At 39.7% G+C, this 22,218-nt stretch overlaps 1 protein-coding gene across 1 annotated transcript in view; it reads left to right on the top strand.

Annotated features, from left to right (window-relative positions):
- LOC126334631 (UPF0193 protein EVG1) overlaps positions 1 to 22,218 on the top strand; it is a 113,913-nt gene that overhangs the window by 24,972 nt on the left and 66,723 nt on the right. The window contains exon 2 of the mRNA XM_049997066.1: positions 18,510 to 18,746. Within this exon, the coding sequence (XP_049853023.1) occupies positions 18,510 to 18,746 (237 nt within the window). The remainder of the gene's footprint in view (positions 1 to 18,509; positions 18,747 to 22,218) is intronic.

Below are 22,218 nucleotides of genomic sequence, written 5' to 3'. Positions count from 1 at the left end.
GGGCACGTGCACCTTCCGCCGACCACTGGCGACAACATCGATGTACTGTGGAGACCTCACGCCCCAAGTGTTGAGCAATTCGGCGGTACGTCCATCCGGCCTCCCGCATGCCCACTATACGCCCTCGCTCAAAGTCCGTCAACTGCACATACGGTTCATGTCCACGCTGTCGCGGCATGCTACAAGTGTTAAAGACTGCGATGGAGCTCTGTATGCCACGGCAAACTGACTGATACTGACGGCGGCGGTGCACAAATGCTGCGCAGCTAGCGCCATTCGACGGCCAACACCGCGGTTCCTGGTGTGTCCACTGTGCCGTGTGTGTGATCATTGCTTGTAAAGCCCGCTCGCAGTGTCCGGAGCAAGTATGGTGGGTCTGACACACCGGTGTCAATGTGTTCTTTTTTCCATTTCCAGGAGTGTAGATTTATGCTTACCAATTAATAATTCCGATTGCCGTATCCTTTATATTGTTATAATCGGATCTTCGTGATAACTGTGAGGTACACAGGTGGCCTCCTTGGTTTTCTATATATTGCAGTACTACTTTGAATAATGACTCATACAACTTTTCACTGGTAAAATAATACTATATTCTTCCTTCGATGCACATGAATACTTCTGCTTGGAAGAAACTTTGGCCAGAGTGCGTTGTCGAGTGTGAGTCCGAGGCATTTGAGTCAGTTCCTGTGGAGTCTGCAGCCAACGAGATTGTGCCTTTGGCCAAGAGCTTGAGACTAGAAATGGATAACAATGATATTGATGAGCTGATGGAAGATCTCACCCAAGAAATGACCACCAGAGAGCTTATGGAGTTGCTGTGTGTTTGAGTGCCTCAAGGGTTGGTGCTTGGACCTTTACTGTTTATACTAATGATTAATGACCTGCAATCATTCATAAATTCTCACAAAATATTGTATGCTGATGGCACAACTTTTCTACATAAAAGCTCTGCTCTAGGTCCACTGAAAACACTCATCGAAAATACCCTTGCTCAGTCCTCATTATGGTTCAAAGCTAATGGGTTCTTACTAAATGAAAACAAAACCCAGACACTTTACTTTAGCCACAAAGAGATTCCTAACTACCAAGAATTAGAAACTGTAAAATTTTTAGGTGTTGCTATTGACAATAAATTGATATGGGGACCACAATCTATCAATCCATTATCTGTCACGGCACTGTGACAGCAGACAACCACTAGTAGTTCACTGTCTACAATTTTCACACAGATGTTCTGCAGATAAAAGTCTCTCATATCAAGTTTGATGATGACTGGCTTCCCTGAGTTTGTATTAGCCACCTGCATGTCAAGGGATTAACGACCAGAAAAGTTATTGTTCATTGCTTCTGGGTCTGTATTGACTCTAGCCATGTGCTTGTGCAGAATCCAGACTGGTTTTAGGTGGCTTAATGAGACCATCACACTTTTCCATTGAGCAAAATTTTGAATGTGTGTGTGTCCCATTTTAAAACTTCATCTTGGCCTGAGTTGGGTGGCTGTTAAGTTAGCCAGATCATATCATCCTGGGGCATTACAATTCACAATTACTCAGTGCCTTGTGCATGAAAACTTTTTGGTTCATATACGAGATAAATAGTGTCACCTGTGTATGTTTGACATGGCTCTTTGCCTGCTGGACTAGTGCTGGTAAGTCTGCTGTTCAAGGGATGGGCCAGTAGAACAAACTCTGCTTGGAGTGTAAGTGATTCTCTGTATTGGATTTCTGCTAGCGGTCTACTTAAGTCTTTCTTGAGTGTTGTACAAAAACCTAGTAGCACCCAAGGCAAATCTTCCATCCACAATCCTCTCTGGTACATGAGGTTGTGTATGATGACCAATTTCGCTACACTGCCATTCCGGACAAACTTGTGCCTAGGTTTCACATTCTATGTTCTACCAAATGAAATGTTTGGTGATGAGCCATATTGCTGGGGCGAGCCTCATGTATTGTAGGTAGTGTAATTGCTCGAAAATCATGCAGCACATGGATGTGGGTACTAGCGGTCAAAATGTATTCTGAGATGCATAGTATTTGGACATTAGTCCCAGCGACTGCCTACTGCTCTATGCAAAATTGATGAAATCACTGTGAAGTAAGTCCATAATGGTCACATCATGGTTCTCCTTTTCCACTACTATGTTTTAATGTAGCTATACAGAAAAAAACATTGGTTCTTGACAGGCAGTGTGTATCATGTGGTCAGTACTATGTAGATGATGGACATCTATCGTATATTGTGCAACAAGATCAAGGTGACAGAAGCGACTTGAGGTGTGCCTTGTGATATCTACAAGTGGCTTGTGATCTGTACAGATAACAATATGTCTTCCTCCAACATTTTCTCTAAAATATCTAACTCCACTGTAGACAGTGAGTAATTCACAATCAAATGCAAAGCCATGAATGTTTTTGGGTGGAAACAAAGTGGTTGTGCTTCACCCACAACAACTTGTAAGATCACTCCCATGACTGAATCACTAGTGTCAGATGGTGCAGTGAGCTCTGCACAGGAGTGAGTGGCCTAAAGTGTCCACCTTTTCCAGGCAATCTTTGGTTAGTTTGAAAACTTCTTGCATCTTGTCAATCCCTTCTAATTTTTTTCGTTGTATATTCGACCTTTCATGATGTGGGTTCCTGTAGTCATGTCCTAGTTCATGAACCATGGGCAACGTATGAGTGGCCCAGTAAGTGGTCCCAACAGTCGGGATACCAGTTACTTTGGAAGAAGGCTGGGCATCTCGGACATATTCTGAGTCATGGTCATCTTTGTACTCATACAGCAAAGACTACCAAATCCACCGGCTAGTCCCTCAACCGTTAGGGGTAAAACCCAATGGGACTCGGGGCGAGTAAGGCTAGCAACCTACTTCCCTGGTACTTTAAATATGATGCTGGCAACAATCAGAGCAAAATGCCTCGGACCTTTGGAGGTGACGGAGTCCCACCTCTAACTGACAAACCAGGGACTCCTAAGATACGACTTGGCAAACAAATGGTAATGAGATGGGGAGTTATTAATATCAATGGGGGCTACTCTGGGAAGACGGCAGAGCTGGCAGAGGCTGCAAGTAAGATGGGGCTGGACGTTTTAGCTGTTAGTGACATTCGGGTAAGGGGTGAGAAAGAAGAGGAAGTGGGAGAATACAAGGTCTACCTGTCAGGAGTCAAAGCAGGAATAGCACAATGGGGTGTAGGGCTTTACATCAGGAAAGAAATGGAACCCAGAGTAGTTGCAATAAGGTATGTAAACGAATGACTGATGTGGATAGATTTGACAGTGTCTAGCAAGAAAATTAGGATTGTGTCAGTATATTCGCATTGTGAAGGGACAGATCAAGATAAGATGGATTGTCTGTTCTAAGGGATTGTGGAACAGGAGGCAAACTTTTGCAAGCAATTAAAGGTCTTTACATGGATAGTCAGGCAGCAGTTAGAGTTGACGATAAATTGAGTTCATGGTTCGGAGTAGTTTCAGGGGTAAGACAAGGCTGCAACCTGTCTCCACTGTTGTTCATATTATTTATGGATCATATGTTGAAAACAATAGACTGGCTGGGTGAGATCAAGATATGTGAACACAAAATAAGTAGTGTAGCATATGCAGATGTCTTAGTTGTGATGGCAGATTCGATTGAAAGTTTGCAAAGTAATATTTCAGAGCTAGATCAGAAATGTAAGGACTATGGTATGAAGATTAACATCTCCAAAACGAAAGTAATGTCAGTGGGAAAGAAATATAAACGGATTGAGTGCCAAATAGAAGGAACAAAGTTAGAACAGGTGGACGGTTTCAAGTACTTAGGATGCATATTCTCACAGGATGGCAACACAGTGAAAGAACTGGAAGCAAGATGTAGCAAAGCTAATGCAGTGAGCGCTCAGCTACGATCTACTCTCTTCTGCAAGAAGGAAGTCAGTACCAAGACTAAGTTATCTGTACACCGTTCAATCTTTCAACCAACTTTGTTGTATGGGAGCGAAAGCTGGGTGGACTCAGGTTACCTTATCAACAAGGTTGAGGTTATGGATATGAAAGTAGCAGGTACTAGTAGATGGGAACAATGGCAGGAGGGTGTCCACAATGAGGAAATCAAAGAAAAACTGGGAATGAACTCTATAGATGTAGCAGTCAGGGTGAACAGGCTTAGATGGTGGGGTCATGTTACACGCATGGGAGAAGCAAGGTTACCCAAGAGACTCATGGGATGAGCAGTAGAGGGTAGGAGGAGTCGGGGCAGACCAAGGAGAAGATACCTGGATCGGTTAATAATGATTTTGAAGTAATAGGTTTAACATTAGAAGAGGCACCAATGTTAGCACTGAATAGGGGATCATGGAGGAATTTTATAAGGGGGCTATGCTCCAGACTGAACACTGAAAGGCATAATCAGTCTTAAATGATGATGATGATGATGATGATGATGATGACGATGATTCGACCTGGTGAAAACGTCAGTGAGGGAGGACTTGTATCATTACCATATGTGGCAGGAGATGTCAATAAAAATTTACAATGCATAGAAAGCATTGTAGGTCATAGTAATTCTGTGGAGATGGTAGTTATTTAATGAGTACCATTCATTCTGAGGTGGATATGCCCCTTTAGCATTTTGTAAGCATCCAAGATTGGTTGATTTGGGGGAGGGCACCAAACAGCAAGGTCACTGGTCCCATTGGATTAGGGAAAGTTAGGGAAGGATGTCAGCCGAGCAATTTCAGAGGAACCATCTTGGCATTTGCCTGATATGATTTAGGGAAATCATAGAGAACCTAAATCAGGTTGGCCAGGTGAGGGTTTGAACCATCGTCCTCCAGAATGTGAGTCCCACTGTGCCACCTCGCTTGATCAAGCATCTGAGAAAGGTCAGTCTAGCTTTCTCCAGCTGCAATTTATCCTATATTTACGACCATGCCTATGGCCTGCAGGGCAGTAAGAACTTGTACAAAATGCTATTTATGGTGCTATCGGGTGGCAAAAAGTGTTAGTATGTCATCCATATAAGCATAACAAAAGTCAAATTTGAAGAGAACTCTGTCAATTAACTGTTTCCCAGTTTGAGCTACCTTCTTTAGTCCATAGGACAAGAATAGGAACTCAAAAAGTCTAAATGCTGTGATTATCATGGTAATTGAGATTTTGTCCAGGCTCATAAGTATTTGGAGGGGTCTGTGATGTCACCATCATGCATTTTTAACACAGATCTGAGCAGTTCAGCACATGCGGCATTCAGCTGAGATCTAGTGTTGTGTAATGTGTTATTTTCCACAGCATTGGTGAACTGTCTGTGCTGTAACACAGTGAATATTCTGTCCACCAGGCAGAGTTCCTTCTCTAGTGGCTCTGCCTCATGAGAAGTCATGGCGAGTTTTAGCTGCAGTGAGAATTCAACAGTTCATAGAGTCCATAATGCAGCATATGGCATGAGGTTTGTGTTGACTAGTTTCTATAGCCCATGCCACAGGTGGGACGACATCTTGTTGGTGAGGTGTTCATCCTAGATTGTTTTACTTGTTGTTCTGGGGTGTCTGGAAAGTGTTTGGGTAATGCAGATTTTGCCTCTTCATATTTGTTTTATTTGGGTGGTGTAAAGATGAAATCACTAATGTCAGCCTTCTCTGCCAAGTGACAAATTAATGTCACAAATGGATTGCTTTCATCCAAATTCCCAATGAAGTAAACACACATTTTGCTGTCATGAACTGAAGTGCGTATTGAAACTTGCTGTAAGGACGGAGTGTGAGTCATGCTTGAGTACCTCAGTTGGTAGAGCACTTGCCCGTGAAAGGCAAAGGTCCCGAGTTCGAGTCTTGGTCTGGCACACAGTTTTAATCTGCCAGGAAGTTTCATATCAACGCACACTCTGCTGCAGAGTGAAAATCTCATTCTGGAAGTCCTGATTGTTCTGGCTGGAATGGCAGCAACTTGGGTTTGTGACAAAGCAGATTTGGCCCCCGCTATCCTACTCTAAATTTACCCTATTAATTACAGTAGCTAGGATGTATACCAGTTTTTTCTTGTCTTGCTGTTGTTCTTCCCAAAAAAATTTATACTAGGATCCGTTATCTGAGCACACATTATATTAATTTACAAACTAATGTAAATTAACTTCTCTTGTTAAAACTATTTATTCAGATTATACAATTCATTGTTCTGAATGTTTTGTATTAATTAGTTTTGCTGGTAACAATGTATTTCAAAAGTTACTGTATTTCAAAGCTTTCGATCTAGATGGCATCCATAAAAATCTAGTGAGCTAATAAATAGATTCAGAAAAGAAGATTATCTCTAAACTGTGGACCAATTGTTGCTCATTTCCAAGACATGTTTATCTTAGTTCAAGCCTAATTAATTCAGAAGATATAATTAATTAAAGATTTCAGCCAGCTCAAACTTTCAGCTTATATTGTGACCAAACCACTATAAATTCCTGGAATATGTTAACATGCTATTGATGGCCTAAATTTTTTGAACCCAATGATACTAGTAACAAATATGTAATTGCCACAGTTAAAAATTGTGTAATTTTTAATATCCAAATTTTAATAATCAAACTGATCCTGTATCTAAAAGTCAGAAGTTCCCACAGCATAAGCATAAATTGGTTCTGAATATATTTTAACAGCTACTGCTCGCATCAGTAATTTGATAAACAAAGGCTGACAGTCATTATTACATCTTTTAAAAAGGAATAACCTGACATATGTAAATTTCAATAATTATCATATAACGAAAATCACATAACATTCTAGTGTGCATCTGTATTATAAGGATGAAATGTGTGCAATTCTGTAATTATGCTTCTCGTTTTTCTTGGAATTAATTTTTGATCAGTATGCAACATGCTACGAGACTTCAGTAGTCTCTACACTGTGTGCTCTGATGTTGTTGTTTGAACTACCCTTGGGATTATACAAGGATATCAGCAATGACTATTAGAATCAGTGATGGAATTAACAAGTAGCATTTGTAAACATGCCACTGTCCCTTAAACTATTACCATCATTCTATGTGCCTTGTATACAATTTGTTGATCTGCTGCAGGAAAAATTACTTTGTGTGACAATTAGTGCATGATTCTCGGCCTTTTTGCGGTATATATTTTAAAGTCCCCCCCCCCCCCTCCCCCCCCCATGAACCATGGACCTTGCCGTTGGTGGGGAGGCTTGCGTGCCTCAGCGATACAGATAGCCGTACCGTAGGTGCAACCACAACAGAGGGGTATCTGTTGAGAGGCCAGACAAACGTGTGGTTCCTGAAGAGGGGCAGCAGCCTTTTCAGTAGTTGCAGGGGCAACAGTCTGGATGATTGACTGGTCTGGCCTTGTAACACTAACCAAAACAGCCTTGCTGTGCAGGTACTGTGAATGGCTGAAAGTAAGGGGGAACTACAGCTGTAATTTTTCCTGAGGGCATGCAGATTTACTGTATGGATAAATGATGATGGCGTCCTATTGGGTACAATATTCCGGAGGTAAAATAGTCCCCCATTCGGATCTCCGGGCGGGGACTACTCAAGAGGATGTCGTTATCAGCAGAAAGAAAACTGGCATTCTACAGATCGGAGCGTGGAATGTCAGATCCCTTAATTGGGCAGGTAGGTTAGAAAATTTAAAAAGGGAAATGGATAGGTTAAAGTTAAATATAGTGGGAATTAGTGAAATTCGGTGGCAGGAGGAACAATACTTCTGGTCAGGCGACTACAGGGTTATAAACACAAAATCAAATAGGGGTAATGCAGGAGTAGGTTTAATAATGAATAGGAAAATAGGAATGTGGGTAAGCTACTACAAACAGCATAGTGAACGCATTATTGTGGCCAAGATAGATACGAAGCCCACACCTACTACAGTAGTACAAGTTTATATGCCAACTAGCTCTGCAGATGACGAAGAAATTGAAGAAATGTATGATGAAATAAAAGAAATTATTCAGATAGTGAAGGGTGATGAAAATTTAATAGTCATGGGTGACTGGAATTCGGCAGTAGGAAAAGGGAGAGAAGGAAACGTAGTTGGTGAATATGAATTGGGGCTAAGAAATGAAAGAGGAAGCCGCCTAGTAGAATTTTGCACAGAGCACAACTTAATCATAGCTAATACTTGGTTTAAGAATCATGAAAGAAGGTTGTATACATGGAAGAACCTTGGAGATACTAAAAGGTATCAGATAGATTATATAATGGTAAGACAGAGATTTAGGAACCAGGTTTTAAATTGTAAGACATTTCCAGGGGCAAATGTGGATTCTGACCACAATCTGTTGGTTATGAACTGTAGATTAAAACTGACGAAACTGCAGAAAGGTGGGAATTTAAGGAGGTGGGACCTCGATAAACTGAAAGAACCAGAGGTTGTACAGAGTTTCAGGGAGAGCATAAGGGAACAATTGACAGGAATGGGGGAAAGAAATACTGTAAAAGAAGAATGGGTAACTTTGAGGAATGAAATAGTAAAGGCAGCAGACGATCAAGTAGGTAAAAAGACGAGGACTAGTAGAAATCCTTGGGTAACAGAAGAAATATTGAATTTAATTGATGAAAGGAGAAAATATAAAAATGCAGTAAATGAAACAGGCAAAAAGGAATACAAACGTCTCAAAAATGAGATCGACAGGAAGTGCAAAACGGCTAAGCAGGGATGGCTAGAGGACAAATGTAAGGATGTAGAGGCTTATCTCACTAGGGGTAAGATAGATACTGCCTACAGGAAAATTAAAGAGACCTTTGGAGAGAAGAGAACCACTTGTATGAACATCAAGAGCTCAGATGGAAACCCAGTTCTAAGCAAAGAAGGGAAAGCAGAAAGGTGGAAGGAGTATATAGAGGGTCTATACAAGGGCGATGTGCTTGAGAACAATATTATGGAAATGGAAGAGGATGTAGATGAAGATGAAATGGGAGATACGATACTGCATGAAGAGTTTGACAGAGCACTGAAAGACCTGAGTCGAAACAAGGCCCCCGGAGTAGACAACATTCAATTGGAACTACTGACGGCCTTGGGAGAGCAAGTCCTGACAAAACTCTACCATCTGGTGAACAAGATGTATGAAAAATGCGAAATACCCGCAGACTTCAAGAAGAATATAATAATTCCAATCCCAAAGAAAGCAGGTGCTGACAGATGTGAAAATTACTGAACAATCAGTTTAATAAGCCACAGCTGCAAAATACTAACACGAATTCTTTACAGACGAATGGAAAAACTAGTAGAAGCCGACCTCGGGGAAGATCAGTTTGGATTCCGTAGAAACACTGGAACAAGTGAGGAAATACTGACCTTACGACTTATCTTAGAAGAAAGGTTAAGGAAAGGCAAACCTACTTTTCTAGCATTCATAGACTTAGAGAAAGCTTTTGACAATGTTGACTGGAATACTCTCTTTCAAATTCGAAAGGTGGCAGGGGTAAAATACAGGGAGCGAAAGGCTATTTACAGTTTGTACAGAAAGCAGATGGCAGTTGTAATAGTCGAGGGACATGAAAGGGAAGTAAGGGAGTAAGACAGGGTTGTAGCCTCTCCCCGATGTTATTCAGTCTGTATATTGAGCAAGCAGTAAAGGAAACAAAAGAAAAATTCGGGGTAGGTATTAAAATCCATGGAGAAGAAATAAAAACTTTGAGGTTCGCCGATGACATTGTAATTCTGTCAGAGACGGCAAAGGACTTGGAAGAGCAGTTGAATGGAATGGATAGTGTCTTGAAAGGAGGATATAAGATGAACATCAACAAAAGCAAAACGAGGATAATGGAATGTAGTCGAATTAAGTCGGGTGATGCTGAGGGAATTAGATTAGGAAATGAGACACTTAAAGCAGTAAAGGAGTTTTGCTATTTGGGGAGCAAAATAACTGATGATGGTCAAAGTAGAGAGGATATAAAATGTAGACCGGCAATGGGAAGGAAAGCGTTTCTGAAAAAGAGAAATTTGTTAACATCGAGTATAGATTTAAGTGTCAGGAAGTCATTTCTGAAAGTATTTGTATGGAGTGTAGCCATGTATGGAAGTGAAACATGGACGATAAATAGTTTGGACAAGAAGAGAATAGAAGCTTTCGAAATGTGGTGCTACAGAAGAATGCTAAAGATAAGGTGGATAGATCACGTAACTAATGAGGAGGTATTGAATAGGATTGGGGAGAAGAGAAGTTTGTGGCAGAACTTGACTAGAAGAAGGGATCGGTTAGTAGGACATGTTTTGAGGCATCAAGGGACCACAAATTTAGCATTGGAGGGCAGCGTGGAGGGTAAAGATCGTAGAGGGAGACCAAGAGATGAATACTCTAAGCAGATTCAGAAGGATGTAGGTTGCAGTAGGTACTGGGAGATGAAGAAGCTTGCACAGGATAGAGTAGCATGGAGAGCTGCATCAAACCAGTCTCAGGACTGAAGACAACAACAACAACATTTTAAAGTTATCTATTAAATGTGAATACAAGGAGACCTGCGTACACATTTTTTGGTCTGTCATGAGGCGTGGTCTTAAGCAATGAAAATCAAACTTCATAAATAAATATGCAAAAGGATTTCCTGTGAACATTTGAAAAGTACTGCTAGAGTTCTCTTTTTAATTATTAAGAGATACAATCCTATCATGAACATTTTCAACTGAAGGACCAGTGGCGCAACTACTGAGAAGCAGTCTTATACTTCAGGTAAGTCCCCATTGTATACTTGGGTTGTGGTTGTACTGCTGCTGTCGTAAAAAATGGTATAATTGACAAAGTACCACTGGGCACCCATGGCGTGGCTGTGAATGTGGTAATTGCACATGGGAGTGCATGGCCTATTGCCACCCATGGCGTGGCTGCGAATGTGGTAATTGCACATGGGAGTGCATGGCCTAGTGCAATCTTCCATACATGGCAGTCATATTTCCTACTAGCATTCACAACACAGCTGGTGCAGTTGGTATAGGAGTCACTTTATTGTTCATATTTAGTCTGACCTGTCCTTCTGAATCATGAAATAATGCACTTGATGCTGAATCTTGTACAAAGTCCTACAGTAGACTGCACATTGGTGGCCATTGTTATGACATTCCAAAGCATACATTGTTATGAGAAGCAACTCACATAGTTGTATTTAGTTTGTATTTGAACACTAGTTGACAGTTATTACACTGATAATTGCACATCAGTCATGCCAATCATTGAGGTACAATCTCAAGGGGCTGGTGATGCTGTGTAACAATACTGCTTTATTGCTCATAGCCTGATGCACCATACATCCACAGGGTGCAAGACTATAAACTGAATAAACTTCTCTGGAGGCCACACAGATATTACCATGTGTGTTGTCTGGTCAGAGGCATTACTCATGTTGGTGTCCCCATAAGTACTCAGTATTATACAGTTCATAATTGAAATTTACCTTATTCCCTTATGCTTTGCACTCTGTACAGTCTCACTACATTTTATGCTATGTTATTCACGAAGTGCATGTTTTCAAAAAACATTCAAATTTACTGCACACAAATTTAATTTTAGTGTTGTTGATCCTATCGAAATATTTTTATTAAATTTGGTCCTGCAATGTCTTCTTTCTCAAAGGTTTAATTTGTTGCAATTTTCTGGTTGAACCTTTAATTTCTCTCCAAATAAAAAGAGTCCACAATTTCATTAATGTATGGATTTAATTTACTTAATCACTTTTTAGAGTGCTCAAACATTTCATGAACTCAACAACACCTGAATCTGCTGCAGTCTTCCTGTGCTTCAGCATATGTGGTGCCCAAATAGTTTATGGTACTTTTGGAACAAATGTGGCAATTTTAAACTATAGTTTTTACAATGGTTAAAATGGCTCTAAGCACTATACGACAACATCTGAGGTCATCAGTCCCCTTATAGTTTTTAAAATGCTATTTCAATTTTCACAAGCCTAATATTACTTTATCATGATGGAAAATGACTTACCATTTTATAAAAGTATTTGATCACAAATTAACAAAATTATACCTTTTATTTTCTGCAAATATATTTTAACTACTACTACTACTACTACTACTACTTCTTCTACCACTACTATTACTACTAGCTCTAGTACTATTATCATCGAGAATCTTTCTCTTTATGATTAATAAATGTTGCTTAATATTATATAAATATTAATGTAACAGTTTTGTATTATAAGCTACCACATATTTACAATTTATTTAGGAAAATTCAAATTAATTGTATTTCCCCCCAGATACTCATAGTTTATAAAATTTCATGATAATCAATTTTGTAGCAAAGCTGCCTCTTCTTTAATAACATTTAGCAAATCCAGCAGATTTTTTTTGATAAAGTTCAAAATGTGTAACTTTCAGTAATGTAATCCTTATAACTGTGTTCATTTTTCATATAGCTGTAATGGTCAACTTGAAACTAATTTCATCAGGCATTTGAGTTGACAATCTAAAATCCTCACAATATAGCTTTAGTTACTGCCTGCTGATCTGCACTTTTTGATTTATAACTAACCTGATTTCCTGTAATGTCTGAATTACAGATGCCAGTGTTTGCAGAAATAGTGATCTGGAGAGGGAGAAAGATGATGACTCTCACCTTAAAAATCAAGTTATTTCATGAATTATACAACCATTCATTAAGCCTCTCAGATATTTCAACATAAATTTATTACATTTTTATTGACAGTAACCTTTCACCAAAGTATTAATGAGAGGTGTAAAAAATAATTTTGTCTGAGGTCATCTAGAAGAAAAAAACATGTGGACAAACAGGAGAAATGGAGATAGCAACATGAACAACACATTTAAATTGGAAACTCTTTGTTCCTCCCAAAATGAAGAACCCATTCAAGCATCACTTCTGTTTTGATTTATTGGAAGATCCAGATTGCAGTGGCCTCCCATATTTTGTTACAGATAATAATATTTTCTTGGAAAATACACTCCTGGAAATGGAAAAAAGAACACATTGACACCGGTGTGTCAGACCCACCATACTTGCTCCGGACACTGCGAGAGGGCTGTACAAGCAATGATCACACGCACAGCACAGTGGACACACCAGGAACCGCGGTGTTGGCCGTCGAATGGCACTAGCTGCGCAGCATTTGTGCACCGCCGCTGTCAGTGTCAGCCAGTTTGCCGTGACATACGGAGCTCCATCACAGTCTTTAACACTGGTAGCATGCCGCGACAGCGTGGACGTGAACCGTATGTGCAGTTGACGGACTTTGAGCGAGGGCATATAGTGGGCATGCGGGAGGCCGGGTGGACGTACTGCCGAATTCCTCAACACGTGGGGCGTGTGGTCTCCACAGTACGTCGATGTTGTCGCCAGTGGTCGGCGGAAGGTGCACGTGCCTGTCGACCTGGGACCGGACCGCAGCGACGCACGGATGCACGCCAAGACCGTAGGATCCTACGCAGTGCCGTAGGGGACCGCACCGCCACTTCCCAGCAAATTAGGGACACTGTTGCTCCTGGGGTATCGGCGAGGACCATTCTGAACCGTCTCCATGAAGCTGGGCTACGGTCCCGCACACCGTTAGGCCGTCTTCCGCTCTCGCCCCAACATCATGCAGCCCACCTCCAGTGGTGTCGCGACAGGCGTCAATGGAGGGACGAATGGAGACGTGTCGTCTTCAGCGATGAGAGTCGCTTCTGCCTTGGTGCCAATGATGGTCGTATGCGTGTTTGGCGCCGTGCAGGTGAGCGCCACAATCAGGACTGCATACGACCGAGACACACAGGGCCAACACCCGGCATCATGGTGTGGAGAGCGATCTCCTACACTGGCCGTACACCTCTGGTGATCGTCGAGGGGACACTGAATAGTGCACGGTACATCCAAACCGTCATCGAACCCATCGTTCTACCATTCCTAGACCGTCAAGGGAACTTGCTGTTCCAACAGGACAATGCACGTCCGCATGTATCCCATGCCACCCAACGTGCTCTAGAAGGTGTAAGTCAACTACCCTGGCCAGCAAGATCTCCGGATCTGTCCCCTATTGAGCATGTTTGGGACTGGATGAAGCGTCGTCTCACGCGGTCTGCACGTCCAGCACGAACGCTGGTCCAACTGAGGCGCCAGGTGGAAATGGCATGGCAAGCCGTTCCACAGGACTACATCCAGCATCTCTACGATCGTCTCCATGGGAGAATAGCAGCCGGCATTGCTGCGAAAGGTGGATATACACTGTACTAGTGCCGACATTGTGCATGCTCTGTTGCCTGTGTCTATGTGCCTGTGGTTCTGTCAGTGTGATCATGTGATGTATCTGACCCCAGGAATGTGTCAATAAAGTTTCCCCTTCCTGGGACAATGAATTCACGGTGTTCTTATTTCAATTTCCAGGAGTGTATTTGACAGTAAAACTGTATTATATGCTATGTTCAAAGTAATGAAAAGTAAATTATGATGACAATATTTTATGCATGCAAGAAATGGACATGTGTCACAAGCACTGGATGGGATTAAATTCAAACCAAACACTACCCTCAAAAATGTGGTTGGCAAATTCGAAACCTTTTTGAGCGTCTGAGCATTCAGTAGGACTTTTGATTTGATTTATTATTGGTCCTGTAGATCATACAATTTGTACAGCAAAGCACATCATGATATAGGACAAGTCAATTTGAAAAATTATGTTAAGATGGTATACAACGAGAGATGACAGTAGTGACACATAACTCACATAGCAGATGAGAGATGACGGTGGTGCATACTGCACATAGCAGAATACATATAACAGATACAGACAGAATATGAGTAACAAACAATAATTAAATTATCTTACTAAGTAGAAATATCTAAAAGTGAGTATACAGCTTACTACAAGTAATTAAAATACTGTGGTACATAGTGCACATAGCAGAATACATATATGAGGTACAGACAGAATATAGATAAGATACAATAATTAAAATATCTTACTAAGTAGAAACATCTACAACTGAATAAACAGCTTATTGCAAGTAATTAAAATTTTGTTTTAAGAAATTCATGTATGGAATAGAAACAGTGATTTAGTAGCAATTCCTTTAATTTAATTCTCATTATTTTTGGGTTTTTGCTTGTTTTTATGTCTGTTGGGAGGTGGTTGTATATTTTAATGCCCATACATTTAACCCCATTCACATATAATTTTGTGTCGTGGGCAATAATTTGTAACTGTGTTTTGTTTCTGGTGTCGTGTGTGACGGTCCGCATTTCTGTCGAGGGTGTCCAAGTGCTGTACTATAAAACAATCTAGTTCCAATATATAGAGGCATGGCAGTGGCAGGATTTTTAGCTGTTGAAATAGTAGTTTACAGTGTTCAGTTCTTTTTTTACATTTCATTATTCTTACTACTTGTTTTTGTAACTTGAAAATTGTGGGAGAATTAGAGCTCTTTTCCCAGAAGATTAGGCCATAGCTCAAGACAGACTCAAACAGGGCATGATACACCAGCTTCAAAGTATCTACACTGACTGTGCCTTTTAATGATTGTAATAGACAGCAGGTTTTACTAAGCTTTTGTGACAATGCCTCAATATGTTGTTTCCAATTTAGTGTGTTACTGATGGTCTGATGGTAAGTCCAAGAAATTTGGTGTCCTGCCTGTTCATAATGTCACCTTTGCCAATAACTATTACAGCATTGGAGGGGTTAGATTCTGTCTAGCATGGAAGTTCATTCTTACACTTTTTTTGAGTATTTATAAGTAGTCTGTTTGCTTCAAACCACAATTGTAAATGGCAAGTAGTTTCATTAACTGCATCTTGCAATGTGTCACCTCTACTGGTTATCAGGATATTTGTGTCGTCCGCATACAGAAAGGAGCTGGCATTTGGTATGTGTTCTGGGAGATCATTTATGAACAATATGAAAAGAACAGGGCCAAGGACAGATCCCTGAGGGATGCCATTTGTTGTATGTAGTATATCTCACCTGCAGTGTCTGAATGTCTCTGATTTCTATTCTAGTTAACATACAGTATTCAAGTATTTTTGAGAAGACAGATAGTATAGCAATTGGCCTATAGTTTGTCATGTCTGTTTTCTCTCCCTTCTTGTAGAGAGGTATAATTTTAGCAAGTTTTAGCTGGTTTGGAAATGTTCCCTCTAGAAATGAGGTATTTATGATATTTGACAGGGGTCCACTGATGTAATTTGAACACTTATGAAGTAAGAAGTAGGGTATCAGATCATGCCCTGCACAATAAATCTTATTGACTCTTTTTTTTAATAATGTCTTCGATTTATACGGTGTTGTAGGATATAGGAAAAAGGAGTTCAGAGGAGTATTATTTTTGAGAAAAGAGTGTGCAGTGTTTGGAGAGTTAGTCAGGAGATTTGTGGCAGGAGTTTGAACAGTATTTGAAGAATTGGTTAGGAGATTTGTGGAAATTTCTGAAAAATAGCTGTTGAATTTATTGGCGATTTTATGTGCATTTTCAGTCTTTTGTCCTTCTATATTTAACGTGATTTGATCCTCTATCCTTAACTTTCTACCAGTCTGTTCATTTACTATGCCCCAGATGGTCTTACATGTGTTGGAAGAGCACCTAATTGTTTTATCATTATGAGCTTTTTTCGCCCATTTGATAACTCTCCTGTATGTGTTTTTGTAATTTTTATAGTATACCTTGAACTCTTTGGATTTGCCACTGTCCAGTGCTAAGTCTGTGCAGCAGCCTCAACTTTTCTGATGAAGTTTTAATGTCTTTTGTGACCCAAGCATTCTGTTTTTGTTAGTGATAGTCTTTGTTTTCTCTGGGAAATGGCAATTAAAGTAATATTCAAATATCTGCAACAAATTGTCATAATTTTCATTTGTTGTTGAGGAAGTAAATACTCTTTGCCAGTCTTCTTTTTCTAAACTAAGTACAAAGTTGTTTATGTTGCTATAACTATAACTTTTACGTTTAATAACTGTTTCTCATGTTGGGAATACATTGAGTGGTGGATTAAAATATGTTGTTAGTGCACTGTGATCTGAAAAAGCATAAAAATGATTCAAATGGCTCTGAGCACTATGGGACTCAACTTTTGAGATCATTAGTCCCCTAGAACTTAGAACTAGTTTAACCTAACTAACCTAAGGACATTACATACATCCATGCCTGAGGCAGGATTCGAACCTGCGACCGTAGCAGTCTCGAGGTTCCTGACTGCAGCGCCTAGAACCGCACGGCTGAAAAACCAACATCTATAATTTTTACAGTGCAATTAGTGTTAGTAGCAACCTGATCAAGACAGCTGTTTAATCTCGTAGGACATATAACTTTCATATTTAAGTTGAATGACATCATTAAATTTACTAATTGGGACTTTCAAGCAGATTCTTCAAGGAAATCAATGTTGAGATCATCACATATTATTATATTTTTTGAGTTGTTGTGACAAGCTTTCTCTAACCATAGTGCAAAGTTTCTCAGGAAGATTGAAAAGTTACTACTAGGTGATCTATATACACACATTATATACATATTTAGGTCGGCAAGTACTACCCCAGCTATTTCAATCTCTTTGTCTAAGGAATACACTTCACAGAGATGGAAAGGTTCACAGCTAATGCTATTTCTTATGTATATACAAGTTCCACCACCTTTCTAATTTTTTCTAGACTAGTGGTGGACTAATCTGAAGTTTTGAATATACTGATAAGGTAATTCTGACTCTTTTAGCCAGTGTTCACTAATACACAGTAAGTGCAATGTCTGACAAAACATTAGTATCACTTGTAAGAATTTCAAGTTCACAAAGAAACTGTTCTTACCAGTTGAATATTGTTGATAATTACCAAGTGTTTATTCTTTCAAACACACCAATTTTTTCCTCTCATTCACTATTATTTTTTATTCATTTCCTACACCTAGTAATGTGGAGCAGTGGTTAGTATATTGGACTCACATGCAGGAGGGCAACGGTTCAAACACATGTCCGGCTGTCCTGGTTAAGGTTTTCTGTGATTTCCCTAAATCACTTCAGGCAAATGCCAGGAGGCTTCCTTTGAAAGGACATGACTGTCTTCCTGCTCCATCCTTCCCTAACCCAATAGGACTGATGACCTCATTGTTTACTCGTCCCCCCCCTCCCCTCCCCCACTCCCCCACCTAAATCAACCAACCAACCATTTTACACATCACTATTTTTTAATTCATTTTCTAAGACACTGACACTTAGTGTAGTTGAAAACTAAATATAATTTTGTTGTTTAAATCGTTTTTTGTTCACCATATTACCCATATGTTTTGGTTTGTTACTAATAAATTAAGCTTTGTGTCTTAAATTTCAAAACTTTTTAATGTTACTGTGAATTGGAAAGTTGTCATAGCATTTTACCAAAATACAAATATTAAAATAAAAAAAGAATGTCTGAAACTTATGTTTACAATCTTTCCTGATTTTCTCCAAGAATCTTCATAATATGTTAACAGAAGTTCACTCATGTAGAACCGTACCTTCAGGGTGTTCATTCTTTGTTTTCCACTAATGCATTTAGCCAGATACCTGTGTGGGTTCACCACCTGCCAAGCACATGTGTGGTGTGGGGTGTATGTGCAGGCCTGATCACTGAGAGCCGTCTGACTACCCTGCAGCGTCAGCGGGTGCTGGACTGTGTAGCGCATGGCAGCTCGCTTCCTCCGCCATCCTCAGGGAGCCGCAGCTTCCGCCCACGTGCTGCTTCTGCCCCCTCATGCCCTACAGCTGCATCAAAGCTGTGTGCACGCAGGCGCTCACTCCGAGACATTGAACAGTCTGGAGCTTACCTGCCTCCACCACTGCCACGGCTCTTCACAGGTGTGCCAGTTGTCTGTCCAAACAGTTTGTTCATTAAACATATCAAACAGTATATGAAATAGGGGCAGTATGATTTAGCTATTGTTTTTAAAATTTGTATATATAACGATAAGTCTTTCAAGATATGTGGGGAGGGCAGCAGACCAAACAGCTGCTATTGTTACAGTCACTTGAAACACCAACAATTCTCATTCATGTCTTGTAAAGTAATGTGCATGGCAGTCATCCTTTACCTGGTTTCTTCTTGATAGCAGCAGCTCCAGAATCTTCTTCTGTGGCCTTCCTCTTACTAGATAAAGAAATTTCTTCTGACTGTGTCACGTTGATAAACTATCATCTTCATGATACAAAGTTTTTGTAAAAGGAATCTTAATGGACATAGATTTTTCCTCCTGCTAAATAAAAACCCCACTCCAAACTTGTAATAAACACTATATTGAGATGCAAGTTTACACACAAAAGTTGGAGCATGTCTATGAAACATCCTACCATGGAGGTATCCGAAACAAGAGAAATGATTAATAAAAGAAAACTGTTAACAAATGAACATTAAAAAAATTGAGTTTACTGAGACAACATTGATTCTATACCATGTTGCAGGAGTGCGGTTCTTTCCGTCACTTTACAATGGACCTGCACCTACCTGTGAACATTGTCTCAGTAGATCATCAGTAGGAAAGCCGAGTGAAACCTACTGTACTTCAACATCAACCACACTGCAATTAAAGTCACTAAGCTACATTTCAGGAGAAACACGAAATGAAAGGTTGGAAATTTTGTCCTCAATTAATATATTCTGAAACTTAGGTGAACAAGTATCACTGCCAAGCTCGTGCTAGTCTTAACAATGTCATTCATAATCCCTTTCATTCACATTAGCAAGTTTATGGTGTTGCATTTCCCAAAAACATAATAGCTACAAAAATACTGATTGTTTTTGTTTGAGAATGCTCACCAAATATTAAGTCTGTTGGTACCAAATGCAGTCACAGTTTTTAGCCACTGACCTGCTCAATATGCCACGTGGAATATATGTCTTTTCTCATCACAAAATTCACTTTAAAATTCCAAAATTTCTACACACATATCGGAATAATTATGCCATCACTTTCCAACACTTTTGATGTATGAAACACTGATAGATCTGGCAACTTATTATTTTCATTGAAACTACTACTGCACATGTCTGATCTCTTTCATGGCTAGGCTTCGACTCTCTCTAGAATACTCTAAGTCTTCTCTACCAGCAGAGAAAGGCATGCAAAGAATATTGCTTTACCATTGGTCTGTTTACTTAACAGCCAATAGCAAAACAACATTCTCCAATGTCAGTGCGCACTTTTCATCCACAACCAATCACAAAATAGTAAACCTCATGACTGCACTTTTTACCTACATAATTATCTAATATACTGAAGTTTTGTTTATGCATAAAGTTATTTACTATTGTTATTTATACCTGAATTAATTTCCCTTTATCATAAACTTACTTTACAAATCTATTCTACAAAAATCCCCTTTGTCCATAACCATTCTTCTTCAAAATGTTCCCACACTAAATCCTACTTCGCAACTCGTTAAACAATTATCTTCATATTAACCTTAAACCACACTCACGCATCATTCATACTGCTAAAACACATTTATAACATTTTTCATACACAAAAAGAAATAATAACACTTTATGAAAATACAACAACAGTTAATGAAAACCATTCTATTACTTTAGTGCACTCTAGTGGGCACAATCGAAACTAAAATCACAGTCCCCCTATCCAATATTGTCCTCTATCGAATGACACATAAACTATGTGCATGTCTCGCATCACCGTCTGTCACTATCCAGCTCTGAGACACATCTCCCAATTAACCGCCTCCAAGGTAGGATCGTTATACGGTGCTACGCCTCGATGTGTAATATAATCTTGTTAGGTTTATCCTCCTATAAACATGAGAAAGAGAGGGACAACAATTTAAAAATTACAGTCTTTCAGGTATTCCAGTTTAGGTACACTACAACTGCCCCCTGCTGTATACAGACATTGTCCAGACTTTACAGGATGATAGTATACAGCAGTGATGAACTTTTCTGGTTGCTTAGCGTATGTTTATCATTGTTCGGAGTAGACATCACATTACAATTTCTATATTAGGTCCTTGACCTGGAGGGGATCAATAGCCTGTATTGTTTGGCCTGATATAATGAGTTGTTGTTTTCTTTTTTTGTCCTCTTACATGTGTGACTGTCTTTACTTTTTACACATTATTTAATATTCATTTTCCAAAATTCTTTTATACCATAATATTAATTAAAATATTTAATACACATCTTTTCCTTTTCCTCTTTTGTGTGCTCCCCTTAGTTCAGCTGATGTTTTCATACATATTGTCCCTGCAATGGGTGTATTGATTTTTTAAGTCCAGTTGCCTCTGTTAGTGCATAACTGTTGCACAGTACTGTAGCCTGTCAGTATGTCCATGCAGCATCATGACCTCATGTGCATCTTATTCCTGCCAGAGCCACAACAAAGGAGCCATATAAGTTCAAATCTACTTCTTTGTAGACTACGATGAACCCTACATCACCATCACAGCAGAGTCCAAGGAAGCCACTTCGTACAATTGGCAACGTGATGATTGTCCTCTCTCTATCTCTCTCTCTCTCCTTCTCCTTCTCCTTCTCCTCCTCCTCCTCCTCCTCCTCCTCCTTCTCCTCCTCCTCCTTTCTTTCTTTCTTTTTTATGTCACAAAGAAGAAGCCGTGTAAGTTCCCATCTGCTTGTTCATAAACTACAACAAACCCTATCTTGCTGCAGAGTCCAATAAAGCCACTTCATATGATCAACATGTGACATTCACCTAGTTTATTTCCTTGTTTGTTGTCTTTAGAGTTGATGTACTGTGTACTCATTGAAAAATGGGGGGTGGAAGTCAAACACAGACTACTTTAAATGATGTAGCCTTAGGTGCACATTTGCGTTTCACAGTTGTTTGCTTTCACTGTTCACAACCCCCCATATACACATTTAATATGGCCAGTGCACTATTGTTTAACTTTCGATAACCCTCATTGATAGTTTGCAGGTGAACATCCACATACTGCTACAATAGTTTACTACTGAACATCTACGAGCAGTAAAAACCTAACCACACTGTTCTTGAACAATAACAAGGTATGTATGGAACAGACACAGTCATTGTTTTAACACACGGCCTAATTTTGTTACACTTATTTCACGGATGCATTGTTGTTGATCCAAACAATACAAGCTCCTCGTCTGGAACTCAGCTGTGGACTGATTGCCTTGGGACCAAATATTGGGCCCTTATATATCCTCACAATGATAGGTACTGAAACTACACATTGTTCAGAGTTAAATTTACAGAAATTACAATTTAAACTTAACTCATGAATACATCAAAAAAATTCATTCTTTTTAACAGTTTCTTCTACTACAAGGATTAGGTCGTAT

This window comes from Schistocerca gregaria, chromosome 2 (genome assembly GCF_023897955.1).
Source record: "Schistocerca gregaria isolate iqSchGreg1 chromosome 2, iqSchGreg1.2, whole genome shotgun sequence".
Taxonomy (NCBI): domain Eukaryota; kingdom Metazoa; phylum Arthropoda; class Insecta; order Orthoptera; family Acrididae; genus Schistocerca; species Schistocerca gregaria.
Note: the sequence above shows the minus strand (reverse complement) of the source record. Positions and strands in the feature narration are given on the sequence as shown.